This window comes from Takifugu flavidus, chromosome 13, assembly GCF_003711565.1.
Source record: "Takifugu flavidus isolate HTHZ2018 chromosome 13, ASM371156v2, whole genome shotgun sequence".
Classification (NCBI taxonomy): Eukaryota; Metazoa; Chordata; class Actinopteri; order Tetraodontiformes; family Tetraodontidae; genus Takifugu; species Takifugu flavidus.
In genome coordinates this window covers 6,127,996-6,146,826 of record NC_079532.1, presented here as the reverse complement: position 1 = coordinate 6,146,826, position 18,831 = coordinate 6,127,996, and the positions used below count along the sequence as shown (strand labels likewise).

Genomic DNA, 18,831 nt, shown 5'->3' with positions numbered 1-18,831 from the left:
AGTCAATTTATAGTGATGCCTTTCTGGCTGATGCAATTTACACCTTTCACTTTTAATTCAGCAAAATCGCTATCTTAAAAGAAATGAGCCTGGTTTTGGAAACAGAAACAAAAATAAATCACTGAAAGCAAAACACAGCCTTCAAACACCGTAGATGGCGCAATACAAATTTAATACGAGCAATTATTTACCAACGGGGTTACAGCAAGATGCTTAATAACGCTGCCAGCGTCGCTGCTGTGACCGGGACAATGCTGCCCTCTAGCGGTGACATCTAAGGGTGTACAAAGTCAGTAGGCAACGTTTTATATAAAAATTTGTTTTAATGTTATATCTTAAGACAAATGCCAAACCTATATGTATATACATATTGTGTGATGACAGAAAACAAAGGCTAGAACAAAAAAGAATAAACCTGCAGCCACATGGCCCTTTGTGGAATAGTCTGGACATCCCTGCTTTAAAGGGTTGGTGCCATACCTTCCTATATAGTCCATAATTGTCAAACTGGTCCCATATAAGAGCAGACACCCTCAAAGGCCAAGCCACTTGATGATGTAAAAGTTCTTCTTCCCAACTCTGATCAAGGTAAGTCCATTTGAAAGGATGTGAAGCTTAGGGATCAGCACCTGCTCTGGTTTGTCCATGCGGGTGTGGTTGATCCAGACGGCTCCATCCAACACCATTTGGTACCTGCACACAGATGTAGACATGACCTTGATTTTTTGCTACAAATGTCACAACCTCAAACATATCAAAAGGTTTCCACATTTATACCCAAAAATCCAACTGAGCATGGATAAGAAATTTAAACACATACCCGCGTCTCTCATGAACATAACCTGTTTTTGACATTAAATCTGCATAAAAACCATAAAATATTTAGGAGTGATGAAACAACTTTGCACTATTAGCCAACAAAGGCAAAATCTATCTTGAAGCTCAAGTCTGGTCATACACGAGGCACGAAGAGTTAGAATAATTACCCTTTCTGTCCCGCTGGGATGGCGTTGACCTTACGACAGGCATCTATCACTGTGGTTCCTGGCTCCAGCAACAGCTCATGAAAAGGAGCTTCTCGGAAGAGCTCCTGAAGCTCCTCATCACTCATTTCCTCCAAAGCCTGCACACTGCTGTGGTACAACGCGTTGGTGCATCTGTAACGGGGTACAAATTCAAAGGAGGTGTAAAGATGCAACAATGACGTCCTAGTTTCACATCAAACATTTCATTTGTGACTAAAATGCTGCAGCAAACATGTAAATGGCGTTTAATAAATAATAAATGTGTGCATGCTAATGCAATTAGCCCTTGATTGTGATATGTGGCTGTATGGGACGGTGATTTTTAATCACAAAGCCCAATTTGGTCTATGTTTGAATAAAGTGTGAATGTTATCGTGCTTTAAACATACACACATTCTGACCTTTTAGCACTTCCCAGCCCTTCCTTTCCATGTACCAGTTTTGTCACTTCTGCTGCCAGTCTTTTATGAGCCAGACGTTTCCCTGGATCCTCTCTCTGTTGCTCCATCAGCCTCTCCACCTCTGCTAGAGGCAAGAAGGTGAAAAGCTTCAGATACCTGCAAGAGCAGCACATGATGCACATAATGGAACTAAAGTGATGCCTGCAAAAGATATGCAAGCATACAGCGGCGCTCGATCAGCACGTTTCAGCGTCTCCTACCTCTCTACGCTGGAATCGGGCAGCCTGAGGAAGAACTGGTAGAGTTCAAAGGGAGATGTTTTGTCTCTGTTGAGCCACACTGCATTGCCTGCTGTCTTCCCCAGTTTGTCTCCCACCGAGCTGGTGACCAGTGGGATGGTGAGGCCGTACACCTCTTCACCACTCACTCTGGAGAGGTGGCAGGATGGGTTACACAACGGTTGCATGCTTTTTCATTAATCAAACGTTTGATAGAAAAAGGAGGTTTTGCATTTCCGGGAAGGTAAACATTTACTTGTGGATGAATTCGTGGCCAGACATCAAATTGCCCAGCTGGTCGGTGCCCCCCAGCTGAATCTTGCAGCCGTATATTTGGTTCAGGTGGTAGAAGTCATAAGCTTGGAAGACCTGATAGGCGAACTCTGTCAGGCTCATGCCGTCGGGGCTCCGCAGCCTGGACTGGACGCTGTGGCGGCTGAGCATCGTGCCCATCCGAAAGTGCCTTCCGGCCTCCGACAGAAACTCTACCACGCCCCGGTCCTTGTACCAGCTCAGATTGTTCAACACAGTCACGGTACCCAGTTTTTTGGAGCTGTTGTGGAAGCACAGTTCGTGGTTGGTGAAGATCCTCTGCAGGCTATCGCGGATGCTGCGGGTGTTCGCCTCCACCGTGTCTGCAGACAGACGCTCCCGCTCGGTCGATTTCCCACTCGGGTCTCCGATCTGCGCCGTGGCCCCCCCGACAACGGCGAGGACGTGGTGTCCAGCGTCACGGAAGTGCAGCAGAGCGATTAAAGCTAACAAATTGCCTACGTGGAGGCTGTCGGCGGTGGGATCGAACCCGCAGTACACCGTCTGAGAGCCGGCCTGGAGGAGGTGAGGAAGCTGGTCCTGCGCTGCGCTTTCTGGGAAACATTCCTTCAAAACACCGCGTTTATTCAGTGAAATGAGCAGCCCGCTTAGTAAAGTCGAAGAACTGTGTAGTTCAGATTGCAGTGTACGGTGAAAACACCTCCGCCTGGACAAAATACAGGCGTGATGCCGCAGTACGTAGCGAGAGGTCCTCACCATGGACGCAGCCATATTGGACAATGTGACAAGAAGACAGAAGAAGAGTTGAGAATAAGCATATATTAAGGGAAGAGCGCCCTCTAGCGCACCGACTGTAACAGGTCAACTACCACTGTCGCGTCCCCTCCAGTGGTGGCGATGAATGTTGAACTACCGTGTACCAAATCCTTTAAATCCTGCTTTGATTTTTACAGCAAAATATTAATATACGAGCATGTTCTTAAATTGCATACATTTACTTAATTTGTCTGCAAGTGAATATATCAAATACTTGTACAACGGTTTGCTGGCATTTTAATATGAAAAAAACCCCAACACAAAATAACATTTTAAAACAATTTTATTTTTAAATCCATATGTCAACTTTCATTGTCTGAACGACTAGATATACATTCAATCATTTACAGTATCGTTTACCATGCCACAGTAAACATCGGCAACGTGAGTCCTTTTGTGTTGCCATACAAACAATATTGCCACAAAAAACCATGAACCAAACAAAAGACAATTCCTACGACAGCTGCTCCCTGGTAACGAATTTCTGTCAGATTTGGAAAATCAACACAAAATTCATGTATATCAGTATTATTGGCATCAGTGTGTTATAAGGCAGAGCACTTTAAAGTCATTCCAGAGAGACAGAGGAAGGAACACTATTGTTCTATAACCTGAGCTAGTTCAACAAAGGAAGACTAGTTTTCCCTGATGCACATTGAAAAGTCCCTTGTCGGTTACAAACACACACACAGACATACACACAGAAAACCTTTAAGAGACGTCACAAATTTGAATGGAGTTTTCAGTTGGGCAAAGCTCAAGTGCCCTAATTTTGTTTTCTATTCCATGTATTTAATTTATTTTCAAGTAAGTCCTTCAATATTAAAGATGTGTGCACTTTTAAGCCTCTGTTGTCTACAAGACTACATACTTAAACTGATGAGACAACACTTGTAGTCCGCAGGGCCCTGCTGAGCCACAACCGGCCAACTTCAGCTCCCAACTCTGGAAGTGAAAGCGTGTGCAGCAGCCGCGTCTCTCTACTGAATCTCAAATGCTTTATGACGTGGGCACACCGTGAAGGCACAGAGCGTTTCTGTGGGTGTTTCTGCAGCTTGTGTCTAGAAACCAGGAGGAAAATGAACCAAGATATCTTAAAACAATCCTCAAACCGGACAACGATTTGCAAAAGGATGAGAGCAGAGGCAGCGTGAAGCTCAGTAATCTACGTATGGCATAAGAAATGTTTGGTGTTTGAGTAAGGTAGAGCACCGCATGTAGAGAAGAAAGATACTGCATTTCCATTTCTGAATCTTATTTAGCATAGTAAAAATATACTGTTATGGTAAATTATGGCTCCATGTGATGTGTCAATACATATCATCTGTTCAATAGGAGGAGGCAATGACTTCACATCCCGTAGAAAGTCTGCACATATATCACCTCTTGTAAAAGCAGAACTACTACTGGGCATTAATGAAGAAGGTCTGTACTGCCTGGTGAAGCGGTGATTTGACCGTTCAAGGTGCTATAACTGTATTCAAGAGGTCACGGAGGTCAGCTACCAGGAGTTATGGGCAAGCAGAGCCCAAGAGTGGTTGCAATACATATACACATTTGAGCTTAATTGAACATGTACAAGCATCACAACTCCATAAACGGAAATAACAATCAAAAAGACGGAATCATTATGGATATTCGGATGAAAAGTCACCCTGTTACCCTTGAACCTATTTACACAGCACTCTTCATCTGTGCTACTTCAAATAAGAGTTATCTGATTCACTCCTATATATATAATATATATATATATTATATATATATATATATATATATATATATATATTTACATACATATACGGTATATATATCACTTTTAGTATAAAAATACTATCCATTTCAGTTCAAACATAAGTGTGGCATTTGAACAAAAATAGAAATATGGTACACAACTACATTTACTGCAATTTTCAAATACTTGAAAGTATTTACCAACTGGAGCGATATAAAAACCCATCATTATTAGTCATCTACATACCTCATTTCAGTTAAAAGCTGGACAATTTGAACTGTTTACAACTTACTTTGATCGCAAATCAGGGCGTCATTAGACTTTTACAAGATAACGTGTCAAGCACAGTGAAGGGTTAGTGCAATCAGCCAAAATCCCTCCCGGTAGGTGGAAAAAAACCATGTGGATAGTGACCTTTACCCTCCTAAAACCAGGTCGCCAACAGAAACGTGTGAAAATATACTTGGTCTTCATCCATCATCGGATACAAAAGTGTTGATAAAGGTCCGACTGATTTGTCATGTGTTCCAGGCAATATTGGTGAAAGTACAAGAGCCCTTAATACCCAGAATGGAAAAAGTAGATATAATGTGGCATTTGATGATGATGATGATGGTGATGATGATGATGATGATGATGATGATGATGATGATGATGATGAGCAGCTGTCATGATGACTGTCACAGAAGAACCCTGAACATTCGTGTGAGTTTTGAGAGACCAAAACAGTGAAATACATCAGCGGAACAGAACCACAGTGCAAAGATGAACGCAAATAATTGAATACAACAATATACAAGTGAAATACGGGGCTTGCATTAAAATTGTTATGCACGTTATCTTGGTGTTAGCCCTTGAGTCCCGGGACTCAAAACAGCATGGAGTGCCAAATATCCGTGCATGCGTTCTCCTAAAGTTGAGGCCCAGTGCAAATGTTGTCATAGTTACATATTTCTCTGTAGGATTTGCATTATTGTGCATTGCGTTCCAATCTGGAAGATTCTGCAAGCTCCTCGCAAAGCCAACTGTTATTGCTGAACGAACGAGTGGACGGGGAATAATTCACAAGCGTTTGGAATTGGACTGATTCCAGGACCTACGACCAAAACAACCAACGTGTTAAGGAGCTCGTGGCTTTGACTTTACACTAAACAAACGCTTGGTGCATCATCAGTGTTGTGCCTCAATGGCAGGATGGCTGCTGGAGAGAAAAACACCAATTCCATGGCCTCTGTCAGTGTCGGGCTCGTTAATGGAGGAAGATGTAGGACGCCAGGCTGTCGACAGCACAAAATTTCCCTTTACAATGACCTTGGGAAGGAATTCAACAATTACCTATATCTTACGTTAAACTTTGAAGAGTCAGAATTGGAAACTTCTGCCTCTACGAATTCAAATTGCTCTTGAGAGTTTTTTTTGTAATATCCAGAAGTGACAATCAACTTCACAAATCTTCATATGGGGATTTCCTGCCTTAGCGTGGATTCAGACTCTAAAGCTAACTTTTGCTGCATCAACTCAGTTTAAGTGGTTTAACCTAGCTTATGAAGGACAATGTTTCGTCTTCTTCCCTGAAAAGAAGGAGTTTTTCTGAGCGTGCCAGTCCATCGCCGTCAGTACATGTCTCTGTAAATCTCCTGCAGCAGCGGGTGGAGTGAGGTGTCCTCTGTCTTTTTGATCTCCTGCACCACCTGTGCGTGCTCGGTGACCAGCTGCCGGAGGTCTGCCAGTTTCTGCAGCAGTCTGGGGAAAAGGAACGTGTCGTCGGGGTGGTTGGCCAGGAGATGGAGCTGCAGCACTCGTACGATGCTCTCCTGCATTCGCTCAATGTGGGCCACGTTTACCAGGCCCGGACGGTCTGGGAGAGAGTGAAACAAACCAAAGTGCTACAAAACAACAGAAACAACAAAGTGATTAGCTTCAACATCTGCACCCTCACCTCCACAGCAGATGATTGCAGCCACAAACAGAGCCAGGTCACTGTCGTCCAGCCCCAAACCATTAAATTTCATAGCAAACTGGAACTTGGGCTCCATCATGTCACTGAACGGCCGCCGCAGACTCTTGAGGAACTCCCGGGTGATGAAGCCTGAGCCGTAGGCGACCAGGAGCCCGTCCTTGTTCATGCAGGAGGCCAACATGGCGAAGAGAGCTTCGTACACTCCGTACTTCAATAGAGTCACTTGATCGTTGAGGTCCAACCTGGAAAAGCCCGGGACGGACTTGGCGAACTCGGTGAGCTCGGTGACGGTCTCCACCGACGTGTACTGGCAGCAGTGGAAAATCCGAACCTCCACCTCTCTGTCCTTCAGCGTTCCCTCTGAGCTCACCATCTTTGCCACCAGGGTCTGCTCCGCAAGCTGCAGGGTCTCCATGTCGTGGATGACAAAAGGCTGCGGGAAGTGGAGACGCCATCTTAAGAGATTTGAACGAACCAGACGTTATTCATCTTTTTGTGACTTTGCCTGAATGGAATATTTCAAGCCTCCTTGACCAAGAGACTCTAAACCCTCATTGATGTTATCTCCCCGAAAGAGCTCAGGAATGGGAAAAAGCATTCAATCTCAGCGTAAATGGGGAAATTACAATATTTCACTTCGAGACAAAAACGCTGTCCACACAAGTGATATGAAATCCAGCGTCAACATGTCCAGTGACAGGTTGTATTACAAGAGAGGTTTTTAGCTGTGTTCACATGGTGGAAGGTTCACAGACGAGCAACTACACCTGCTACAGCACATGATATCAGAGCTGCAACTCTGAGATCAGAGCTGCATACTGTGCTAAATATGGGATAACCTCATGAAGGTATGAGCAAAAGACGCACAAACCCTCACTGTGTGTCACCACACGTCCGCAGGAGACCACTCACTATTTATGAAATGACAGCATTATTTACACGTCATCATTTCTGCTGTGTTTGAGGTGTATTTTTTAGTTTATTTAGTCAATATTCACTGGCCATGACCTCAGAGATGATGGTTAAATAATTGAAATTCATTCACTATTATATCAGAACTGATGAGAAGCCATTCCATTGGATAAATTATGAAAACAGAACTCCTTTTGGAGTTGACTGATAATGATTAATTCAATCACTGAGACTGTGGAATTTAGTTTTGGAGCAAACGGAATTTATTCTCCTGGACATTTGGCAGCCGACAGAGGGGAAAAAACACATAAGCCCCGAGTAATGCAGTGATTCAGCGCTTCCACTGTCATGTCGCTGTGCTTCCCATCCATCTGTGAGGCCAGATGTCAGTCAAGTGAGGTGAATTAAAACATCACGGCTGTAAAATGGGGACACTGATATGGAGGGAAACCATCTCTCGAGGGACACCTGAGCCTGAAACACTCACAGACAAGCTGGAAAAATGACTGATGGATTAACGCCAGCCTGAAAGGAAGGAAACTTTGGTCCAAACAGATGCTAGTTTGTCCAGCTGCACTTGCATTAGCGATTAGGTAAGTTAATTTTGGCTGCATATAATCTCTGAGGGGCTGGCTGCCCGGTCATCATAGGCCTCATTACAACATTTGAGGGGGACTATTTACTGTAACATTTGAGGAAATTGCAAAAGACCCCTTTGATCTCCTTGGATGTTTCGTTTTTGTACCCGTTCACTCACCAACCCGTTACCCTTAACTAACGTACAGGGGTGCTGGTCTTGCCACTGAGGATGCTTCGAGCCTTGGCCTTGTTCATGTTAAAGTTCTTCAGATAGGCCTCGTAAATCTGCCTGGCCAGCGTCTTCTGGTCGGCTACCCGGGGGTCGTCCACCTCCCTGTCCCCCGTCACCATCTCTGCCTTCAGCTTCAGCTTCTCTGACTGGGGCATCCGGCCAAACCGGATGGCTGGAGAGAGCCAGAAGAGAAAGATCGTTGAATCGCTCTGCTGCCGTGACTCTGTCAGCCAGATTTTTCATTTCAAACGGTCAGGTTCGTATTATGAAACAACAGAACAGCAGATGTGCATGAATCGACCAAGAAGATTCACCTCAAACCAACAATCATGAGGTATAAATAACATATCGTTTAACAATTGTAGTTAATTTATGAATGAAGACAGCGAAGCCAGGTTGGAAACAGGTTGTATCAGATCCATCCCTGAGAGCTGTTTTTCTATTTCCCAGACAGCCAGATCCCATTTAACTAATGAGATTCGTGGTGAAGTGCTTTAAACTCCTCCTCCTCCTCCTCCTCCTCCTCTCCTCCTCCTCCTCAGCAATTTAAACGGACTAAAGCTGATGCACGTGCACATGCCGATGTGTGATCACACCCAAATCTAATATACTATTTCTAATTTAAGGGCTTATGAAGTCACAAATAGAGATCTGATTTCCCATCTAGTCACCCACTGGAAACGAGCCCTGGCCTGACCCGAAGGTGCCCAGATGACCCACTAGATTACTGCTCAAGTGGGCAGATCATCTAAAGCTGGGGGCTTCCCAATGGGGATCTGGGTGGCAGCCAAGCCTAATTAAGATGGGAGGAAGTGATGCTAAACTGAGCTTAAGTCAACTTCTTATAGGACCAACGTAAGGCAATGTGTCTGCCGATGGGGGGGTCTGATCACGTTTTCAACAGCTGACTTACAGACCTTAAATAAATGCCTGCAACAAAGGCACTGATGTTTTGGAATTATTTTTGCCAAAATTAAAAAAAACCCACTGAACCACCTACTTGAGACACAAGTGCTCATCAGTGTTTGACTAAATAAATGAATGAATAAATAAAACAGCTGATCATTTATAGTTTGTACGATCCAGTGTCATAGACTCAGCCTGGAGATCGATGGGTTAAAGGGGAATGAAGCTCCAAAATTAGCAGCAGCTATGTCCCTTTGGACTCTTCGCACCAGCACAAGTCCAAAGATCAGGTTGCACTGGTCTCACATCTCCTTCCTCCTCCCCCTGCAGTTACATTTAGGTTGCTGAAACTCAATATCCATATTGTCTACCATAACAGGAAGTGAAGCTACTTCTGAGCTTTGAGACACTTTATAGTTCATAGCCTCAACCTACATCCAGCTCTGCCTCTTTGTTCTCAGGTCTAATGTGCATACGATCTAGAATCCATATATAAACCCATTAACACTAACCTCTTTAACCTTTACATTACAAATAAAACGTCCACGTATCTGCACATGCATGTCATCTCTAGAATCTGTGTCAACACTTCCCCCAAAACAGGATACTGACCTCGTCAGGTCAGCAGGCTTGATTTGCATGTGTGCAGATGGTGTGTTTTTGGGTCAAACATATGGTACTTTAAATATCCCACTATAGATGCGTGTATCTGGGGGCAGCGTAATCTAAATCAGGCAGGTTAAAATCTAAATGGGCCCCAGGATTTTCTTGCCTTTGCTTGTATCTGAACCAGAAAGGTTCAGAGGTTTCAGCCCCAGAAACTGAGAGTGACTCAGCGCTGCGGCTGCAGCGCACAGACACAAATACACCTCTCGGTGCACGTCAACAACTTGCAGATGTGAGTCAAATGTAAATGAAGGCGAATAAATACAGTGAATGTATGCACGAGTCTGGGATCGCTCGACAGCTGCCATTACATGTAACTTCAGATCCAACTTGGGTGTCAGGTTGTTTATTAACTACATCTTAAGTACCCTTTCAAACTCTCTTGGTATTTGTACGAGGTTGTTCAGGACTGTGTGCTCACGGGAGACGTGCTCAACGTGCAGCAGTATAGCCCTTCCCCGCCCCATGGACCTAACTCACCGTTATGGGACATGCCCACCGACAGGCACTTCTGGAAGCGACAGTATTGGCACTTGTTGCGATTTTTCTTCTGGATCTTGCAGCGACGTTCGCACTTGTCGTATTCCAGCTTCAGACGGATAGTGCGCCGAAAAAACCCCTTGAGGAATGAGGGGGGGGGGGGGGGGGAGGATTAGATACACACAGTGCCAAAATGAGAATGAGAGCTTCGAACAACAGATCCTGCTGCCCTAAAGCCCTGAACCAAAGAATAGTACAAAAACCAACAAAGTCATACTGAGGCTTTGTTCTCTGGGTTTATCTGATGAGTTTAATGATTAATATTAAATGTTCTTCAGTTTAATAAGTCCCAAGCTGATGACGCAGAGTGTTATGTTGTGATTTGTTAAGGCCTTAATGATACTGCATTACAAGTAACATTTGCCTTTCACATAATGATTATCAAATTATGCAATTATAACAATTGCACCATTTCCATGACAGTGTGGCTTTTTTTTAAATTTTAGGCATGTGGTGTTGCATTCAAGCTGGTGTGCCAGCACAGCAAATACCATGACAACTAGTTTTATCTTCTGTGTGGTCAACCATTATACATGATATATATTGTTCTATATGTTAAGGATGGGCAGCAAAGCCCTTGGCATTTGTTACAAGATGATATTTTATTGTTTTACAGCTCTGTCAGTATTTAAGGGTCACATGATTGACTCATGAACCCAACAACTGGCCTTTGTTCACTTTAGAAAATGCTGGAAGGAGGAGGGTGTGACTGTGTGTCTCTTAATTTTGAACATTCTTTTCTCACCTCAATGACGCGAGAAAACATTTTGTTTCCTTTACTTGTGACAGTTTCATCACTTGCTGATATTTGTCCTCCCGTTCATGTGCAAATGGTTTTAATACAGTTTCCACTTCAGCTGGTTCCTTCTGTGGCTGGATGGAAACACTACATTTCTGCGCTCACGTCAGGCTGTACTGGCTCTGACCTTTCGTACCTTTATTAACACCAGACTGGGCTGCTCTGGACCAGTAAACAATTAACTTCAAAATTATTGATCAACCAAGTGTGAAAGCCGTTATCAGCCTGCTTTTAGAAGAAATCGTCACAGACGCTGTGGATTTTACAATCTGGTGAGTTGACTTTTCTCAGAAAAACAGGCAAATATCATTTATTATACTGATGCCTGTTAATGTGTCGTCAAAGGCCTGTTTGTGATCCTGGGCTTGTCTCAACTTGAGTGGTGACATGGAGAGGAAACAATTGATGAATATTGACCAAAATATTGACAGACAGTTGAAAAAGTGTGAACAAGATTCCGGGATGTGTCAATAGGAGACTACTGAGGACATGTCTGAGAACTTCAGGTCGCTCAGGCATCATAGCCATTGCCTGATCTCCGTCTCACCTTGCAGCCCTCGCAGGCGTGGACTCCGTAGTGGTAGCCCGAGGCACGGTCAGCGCAGACGCGACACTCCAGGTTGAGCACGGAGGAGGAGGCCGAAAGCTCCTCCTGGCCTGCCACCAACCCATAAACTACTGAAGATGGGCTGGAGGCGGGCGTCAGGGCGTCTGCAACACAAGAGGGTCAGCCAGTTGAAAGGGAGGCTGCCCGACGGGTGCACAACGTTATCATGCCACAAACGCCGTGTAGCCAATTAAAAGGCAAAATACTGAAAAAAGGAGAAAGCAGCACTTAACGGATCTACAGGGTGTAGCAACGGTTTGGAAAGGGTAGATAATGTATAGCCAGGGTAGTGTATGCTAATTTGCCAACGTCCACCAGTGGGACTTGGACGCCGCAAACGGACGACACCAAAGCAGCACTGCTGTTACCTCTCTGTGGCAAAAAGTCACGTTGAACTTAGGGAACAGTTTCAATTCTTTGGGCAACAGTTTTCTGATTCCACTTTGTAAACGGGCGGCGTGAATGCAAAAAAAAAAAAAAGGCTGCTCCGGAATTGCAAACTGTATGAGTTGGTTGGAAAGAACATGTTCTGTCCCTCAGTGTCAGTATCCTCAGAGAGCCAATACCAATTTTCAATGACGTCATCGTGCTATGGTGCATTCTGTTGCCTTGATTCTGTTGCTTTGATTCTGTTGCCTTGATTCTGTTACTTTGATTCTGTTGCCTTGATTCTGTTGCTTTGATTCTGTTGCTTTGATTCTGTTGCACGCAGTGTGACGACAATGTCACTGGAAGGACATTAAATAGCATCGAAAGACCCTCTGCTCAACCCCCAAATGTCCCCGTGTCCACGTTGCTTACATCCTGGGAAGACAGGACGGCCGAACGGGTGTTTCCTGAGAGGTAGCGCACGGCGGCTGAGGAATGTGTGAATTCCTCCCTGGATACGGGGTAACCGCGAGGGGATGAATGGGGACAAAAGGCTGAAATGAGGCAGCGTGGAAAATAAAAGTTAGATGCGGCGAGATAAAATGAAATGAGGGGGAAATATGCAGCCGCAGAAGGAGGGTAAGAAGCGGCTGAGGCAACATTAGTGAGGACAGGGCCATCAGATTGTGGCACAGCTTGGTCGTAGGTTAAGGCAAGAGGTTAATTTACCTAAAGTGAATCCTCTCTGGACATTCAGTAGGTACGAATTAGGGATTAAGGGGTTAAACTGAGGGACCCACTACTCTGACAACAGCATTGGCAAAGAGATTATTATACTGAGCTGCTTTGGACACTCTAATGTCTTAAAAAACAACACTAAAGCAACCCTGTAGCAATTCAAATACTAGTCAGGGGTTAATATGGGCTCACCTAGTACAGTGGAACCTTCAGAGCCATTGCTGGAGGGCGGGTAGTCATTGACGTCCAGGGAGCTGAGGGTGTCACTATTGATGGACTTGGAGATGTCCTGGAGCTCCTCCATGCTGCCCATGAAGTCGTCATCGGTGCACAGGGGGCTGCCCAACATCGACTCCTCCAGGGGTGAGGGGGGATGGTAGTGGCTCTCCATGTCAACCATGACTGTGGAGGAGCGGGCTGGAGGCGCTCTTGCTCACCAGACTAGAGGCAGCAGACAGAGGGTGAGAGGGACAGAGAAGAAAAGCAGGTTAAACCCATGACCACGTACACATCTAGAGTGATACATTTGCTATTTGCTAAGGGCTAGCTTTAGCTTTTCAACTATCAAGCCTCTTATAAGGTGGAAGGAGTGTTCTCCATGATGCACAGTCGAAACCTGATGTCTACAAATGACTGTGAATTCCCCAGAACAACACAGAAAAAAATTAAACACAGTAAAATACTCTTGTAAATACTCAAGGATGACACGAACGTTGGGAAAACACCTCGTACCAAATCCATTCAACACCCTAAGCTGTTTCAGCCTGGAGCGCCTCATTGGACCGACCCACCACAACAATCCATTAAGCCACCCTGGTAAGACTGGTGACCTCATTATGAACATCAACACGGCTGATTAATACGACGTAATCTTTCAACAAACACGATTAAACAGAGCTAATAGGCCCACATGCAGCCATTATCAGCAGTGCTGATGCAACGATCGTCAATCAGTGCCAACAGGTGTTAAATTTACTGTATCAGGAGAGTATCATGCAGTATCTGGTGACTCAATGGCTCCTGAGCTCCTCAGAGTGATTCAATCTCAGTAACCTTATCTGTACAGTATGACCTGTGGCGGAATGCAGAGTGAGAAGGCCAGTATGGTGGGTACGTGCTCAAGGATGGAGCTGGGTCACTGGGCTGGCTTTGGCCTTGCTGCTGTGGGAAAGTTAGACCCGAAACAAGCATCGGCAGAAGACGTGAGAGATTGTGCTGAATCGCTAAACAGGGTGTAGCTAAATGACATGAAAGTGCATGAAGGGCCGGGGCTTAAGGATGGCAGAGGAAATGATCGGGCCTATATCAAGCGGTGTGACTTCAGACATCCGCGTGTAAACTGGGTCAATCTGCAATAAGCCTCCTGTATCAGGGCCTCATTGAGGACAGTAAATGAAGGGAGTGGGGAGGCTCCGGGGGTGAGGGTCGCCCTTCTGATTGTTCTCTGTCATCCTACACTTTTTACGGCTGTGTTTATTGACACCTCACTTTGCCTCATCAGATGTAGATTAGGCTTCTGCACGGTTGACTTTGGCCTATGTGCTCCCTGTCAGTCTCTTTAAAACACTGACACAATGAGCCCCAGAAGTACGGCAGCTAAGAATAGCACATATTAGCACATTACGCTGGAGGCTAAAATGAGCTGCAATGGAACAAACATCTCCTTTTAAAGAATAATTAAACCACTAAGCCTTGGCCACCATGTGTCTAGGCTGGAATTTTTTTTTTTAAATCCTGGATTGTGGGCGGGGCTCCTGGAACAGTGAAGACACACCCATCCCCTCTCCACCAACACCCCTCGGCAACCAGCACCACCAACACTACTGTTTCAGGTCACACACGTAAAAAACATACAAAGGAAAAAATATCATTAACACAGATCAAATCTTATGCTAGCTAACGAGCTGACCATTAGTGACGGGTGCTAGTTTTTATAGGAGGGGCGTACAGCGGGGGTTTGCATCAAAAATCTGATCGAAAAAGCCAGATTTCAACCCATAGAGGGCAGTCACTCTTACATATTTACAACAAGATGCAACAAATTGAAAGACTTTGACTAAAATGTGAAGCGTTAGACCACAATCATTTAACAACATACTTCATAATCAAATATGTTTTCAGCAGAAAAAGTGGGTTTAGAGTAAATAAACTCTGTAATTTAAGTGCTTATACATGCATGACAAAGATTTATTTTTAAAAATCCTAGTTGATCTAGTTGATAAGTCTCTATACGTTAACATATATAGTATTAAAAAGAGGATTAAAGTTCTTTTAGCCATTTTAATCTTTGAATTTTGTGGCGCTCGGTTCTAAAACCAAAGTTTCACTTGTAAGAAGGCTGCTTTACTGAGACACTCGCTCTCCAATACATTTTCAATTGTAGACTGAGGCTACGTGAGCAGCGGTGAGCTGGTGCTGGGAACAAAGCAAAACTGGTTAGCATTCAGCCTGTAGCTCCTGACCTTCAGGTCTCTTTCAGGAGACATCTCATTCTGTAAACTGCCTACGCTCAATTACATCTATTATAACACTTCAAGGGTAAAAAAAACAAACCCTAGTTTTGATGAATGGAGTAAAAAAAAAAAATCCCTGTCAATCTTGAATGACTTCAATACCTGACACAGTTCAGCTATGTCAAAAGCACACACTGTGCACGACTTTCTATTTAAACCACAGACATGACACGAATCCTTTTTCAGTCCCAGCAGCTCTGAAGGGGCGGCCCACCCAAACTTGTAGAACCACCAACATAACGATTGAATGTAAACAGAGAAACTGGCTTAGCTGCAGGGGACAGACAAAGTCAGATACAAGGGGCGGGGCTACATGTCAGTTAAACCACAGCGTAGGTTCTTTATCAGCGACGTGTAGAGCAGAGAATGGAATGGCTTCAAAGTTAAGCCCTAACCCTTCTGGGGTCAAGGCCTCTCTTGTGCTCAATCAGCCGAGACTACTGACGGTTCCGAGCGTGGTCAGATCGGAGGAGAGCTGTGTGTGTGTGTGTGTGTGTGTGTGTGTGTGTGTGTGTTCTAAGGTGCTAAAAGTGGGTGAGAAAGCCAAAAATAAACCCCAATAAGATCACTGTGACAATGCTGTTGCAATGTAGAACCAAAGAAAGTGGCAGCTGTCTCATAATTTTACTCATTCAAGACAATATATCTAAACTCCTTCAGGGTATATACCGTTCTACTGTACACACTGTTGCATATCAAGGTCATGCATGCTTATTTATGTATGGAACAGTCCTAGAGCCTGTCTGCTAGGGTCTATACCACTGATCACAAGGCCGGATGTTTTCTTTGTTCGTAAATAATCCAGACAGCCTGATGGCTTTCTGCACAGCTGCGTGGTCGTCGCGCTGAGCCGTCGCGGCCCTCATACGTGAGCTCCGGCTGATGCAGATGTGAATGTGACCCAGCTGCCTCCCGGCTCTCGCAACAGGAGGGGAAAGCGAACCGCAGGAAGTAGGTTTACACAGCCGTCTAAGGCGTTCAGGACAAGCAGCAAATCTCCCACGCTGCAGCGCTGACAGTCGCTGGAGCGATGTCCAAACCCGCTAACAGAGCGCAACGAAGCACGCGACGACAAGACAGCACAGATAACGCTCGCCGGAGACAAAGTCGTCCCAGGAAATTGGTCTTCTCGTCTCACCCAAGAAAAGGTGAAAAAAGTTGTAAAAATCTGCACTTAAAGAGTAATGTGCATTAGCATTTAGCCTAATGTGCTTTATAAATAACATTAACCTTATGACCCTACCTTCCTCAACCAGTCTTCCGCGCAGCACTGGCCGCTGATATCACGACACTCAGCTCCTTCCAAGAGTTTGTGTATTTTTGCGAGTGTGACAGAGAGCAGACCACAGGTTAATGTTTAATCCATCCATCTTATGGCCCCGAGTGTTAACAGTCCTGTTAGTAGAAGGGCCCCCTCCCCTCCCCCACTGGGGAACGCAGTGCTGCTGAAATATGGGTGGATAGGGCTCGTCCTGCCAGCTCTGTCTCAAAGACCTTCCCTCTGTCGGCTCAGCCTGAACCGTGCCCAAAGTGTAAACACCTCAGCGGACCTTTATCGTCCACGGCTGATATGCTGGCCGGCGCCCTCTTATCATTATGGCGATTGACCAAAGTACAGGGGAAGAGGCCAGACCTTAGCTGTGTTCCCAAACAGATGTGCATCACACCACTCCGCTGGACCTATCGCATGGTCATTCCGGCCTACATATTCAACACGTGAAACCAGTTCTCGTATAAATCTGGGTTCCATTACTCTACCCCGTGCATAGACTGTTATTTGTTATTACGTGACCTAAAAATTGGTTACAAGTGTACTCAAACACGCTCGCTCAATAAATTGAATCGCCATAAAAGAGCCAACATGACCCGACATGAAGCAGATTTCTGAGCTGACGGGATTTGAACTTGCTGCCGGAGTTACATGAGCACTGCTGGACCCTGACCTGCACGTGGACCGCACGTTGGGTGTTTAAATGGCAATTAAATGCTCACCAAGGTCACCGGGAGCCGATAGCCGGACTATAAAAACATTGGAGGGGAAACGTGGCAGTGTATCGTGTTACGGCAAAGGCCTGACACAACCCCAGCCAGTAATAGTACATCGTTACACAATGGAAAGTGTGTACGGACATCTGGGTGTCTTGTACGGCCACAATCACATGGTAAAATGTATGATGGCAGGTGGCACACGAAGGAAAAGCCCAAAGCTGCTAATGGATCATGACGAGGAATGGCGTTCGGACACAAGAAATTTGGGGGAGGGGTTCCGACGCGTTGCACCCGGCGTGTTTTTAATAAAGTTGGATGTTTTTTAAGGAACCATTCCAGATTTTGCCTCTTTGCAGAAGAACATTTTGGAGAACGTATGGAACGTTTTGGAGAGCACGCCAAGGACCGTCAGGTTTACATGCTTGAGCACTGAGCAGGTTTATGTTGTCAACGGCACGTATGTAAATTCCAGTAAATCGAGCGTTCAGCGAGATATCAATTATTTATGCTGTCCTTTTTCTAGACTGGGAAACGGGTCAGCGTGGGGTCGTACGGCGCTATGGCCCAGCTGCTGTGAAAACTTCCTGTCAATAGCTGAACGCTTGCTGTTAAATCAGCTGTGAGGATCTTGCAGAAAATCATTCCCAGTCCTAGGAGGAGACTGGTGTGATACTTCCCAGTTTAACCTGCTAACAACATGGTTACCGAGACCACACAAACCACCCGAAACGCTGAAACGACGCCTCAGATTTATCTCCACAACCTAAACAGTTTCAACCCTAGATGACCTTAGATCTGTCACTGGGAAATGTGGAGAACGTCTAAGAGAGCCAGAGCCGATGGACCTGAAAATACCCTCGCTCGGACCGAACGCGCTGCAGTTTCAACTTCGCCGCGCTTTGGAGACAGAATGTGCGCTTTTCTTAAATTTCATAAACAAGTCATTAAAACCAGTCGCCTTCAAGTAAAGCGACAGAAGTTATCAAGGTTTTGACGTGGTTCTGAGGGAGCTTCTGCATTCCCAAACGAAACCGGCGATGCTGAAATCATCACGTTGGTGTGAGAAAAACACGACGCCGGGGTTGTTTGACCCCGCTCGGACAGCTGTGCGTCTTATTACATGTTCCAGCTTGACACCCCGGCCTTGTTCCTTCATTCTAGCTGCCACACCAGCCTGTGGGGAGGTCTGCAGCTGTAGAGCTCACCGAGTGTAACAAAAGCGCCACGGAGCTCTTCTTCTGGCTTCCTGTGTGCTGCAAGAATGGAAAAGCTGGAGGTGGAAGCAGTTTGGAAAGGGCGCTTGGATTCCAGGACTTTATACTTACGCACACTGTTACGAGTTGCTCAGGAATTCTGTTCTGCTTCAGCATTTGGAAGGTTCATTCAGTGTGTTAGAAGACCAGCTCCACCCATTATGTCAGCAGCTGGTTTATTGGAGACGCTGGGAATGAGTTTGTGGGTGGATCTGTGTGGCCCGCAACAGCCTGAAGTATTTG

At 45.3% G+C, this 18,831-nt stretch overlaps 2 protein-coding genes across 13 annotated transcripts in view; both read right to left on the bottom strand.

The window, feature by feature from the left end:
• Positions 1-155: 155 nt before the first annotated feature.
• Positions 156-2,776, bottom strand: yars2 (tyrosyl-tRNA synthetase 2, mitochondrial). Its single transcript, XM_057052847.1, has 5 exons — positions 1,961-2,776; positions 1,687-1,854; positions 1,427-1,582; positions 987-1,157; positions 156-693 (listed from the first exon to the last, which is right to left on the bottom strand). Exons 1-5 carry the CDS (start codon positions 2,746-2,748, stop codon positions 534-536), a joined length of 1,443 nt encoding a protein of 480 aa, XP_056908827.1. The 5' UTR covers positions 2,749-2,776; the 3' UTR covers positions 156-533.
• A 282-nt stretch (positions 2,777-3,058) lies between these two features.
• Positions 3,059-18,831, bottom strand: part of pparab (peroxisome proliferator-activated receptor alpha b) — a 52,209-nt gene continuing 36,436 nt past the window's right edge. For 9 of the 12 annotated variants that reach the window (XM_057052855.1, XM_057052854.1, XM_057052852.1 and 6 more), the window contains 6 exons: positions 13,026-13,274; positions 11,667-11,830; positions 10,261-10,399; positions 8,181-8,380; positions 6,465-6,918; positions 4,032-6,383 (listed from right to left, as the gene is read on the bottom strand). In XM_057052855.1, the coding sequence (XP_056908835.1) occupies positions 6,139-6,383; positions 6,465-6,918; positions 8,181-8,380; positions 10,261-10,399; positions 11,667-11,830; positions 13,026-13,233 (1,410 nt within the window). In that variant the 5' untranslated portion in view covers positions 13,234-13,274 and the 3' untranslated portion in view covers positions 4,032-6,138. Of the gene's footprint in view, positions 6,384-6,464; positions 6,919-8,180; positions 8,381-10,260; positions 10,400-11,666; positions 11,831-13,025; positions 13,275-16,589; positions 16,864-18,540; positions 18,566-18,831 lie in introns of those variants that run through there. The other 3 variants (XM_057052857.1, XM_057052859.1, XM_057052850.1) reach the window with 3 other exon arrangements.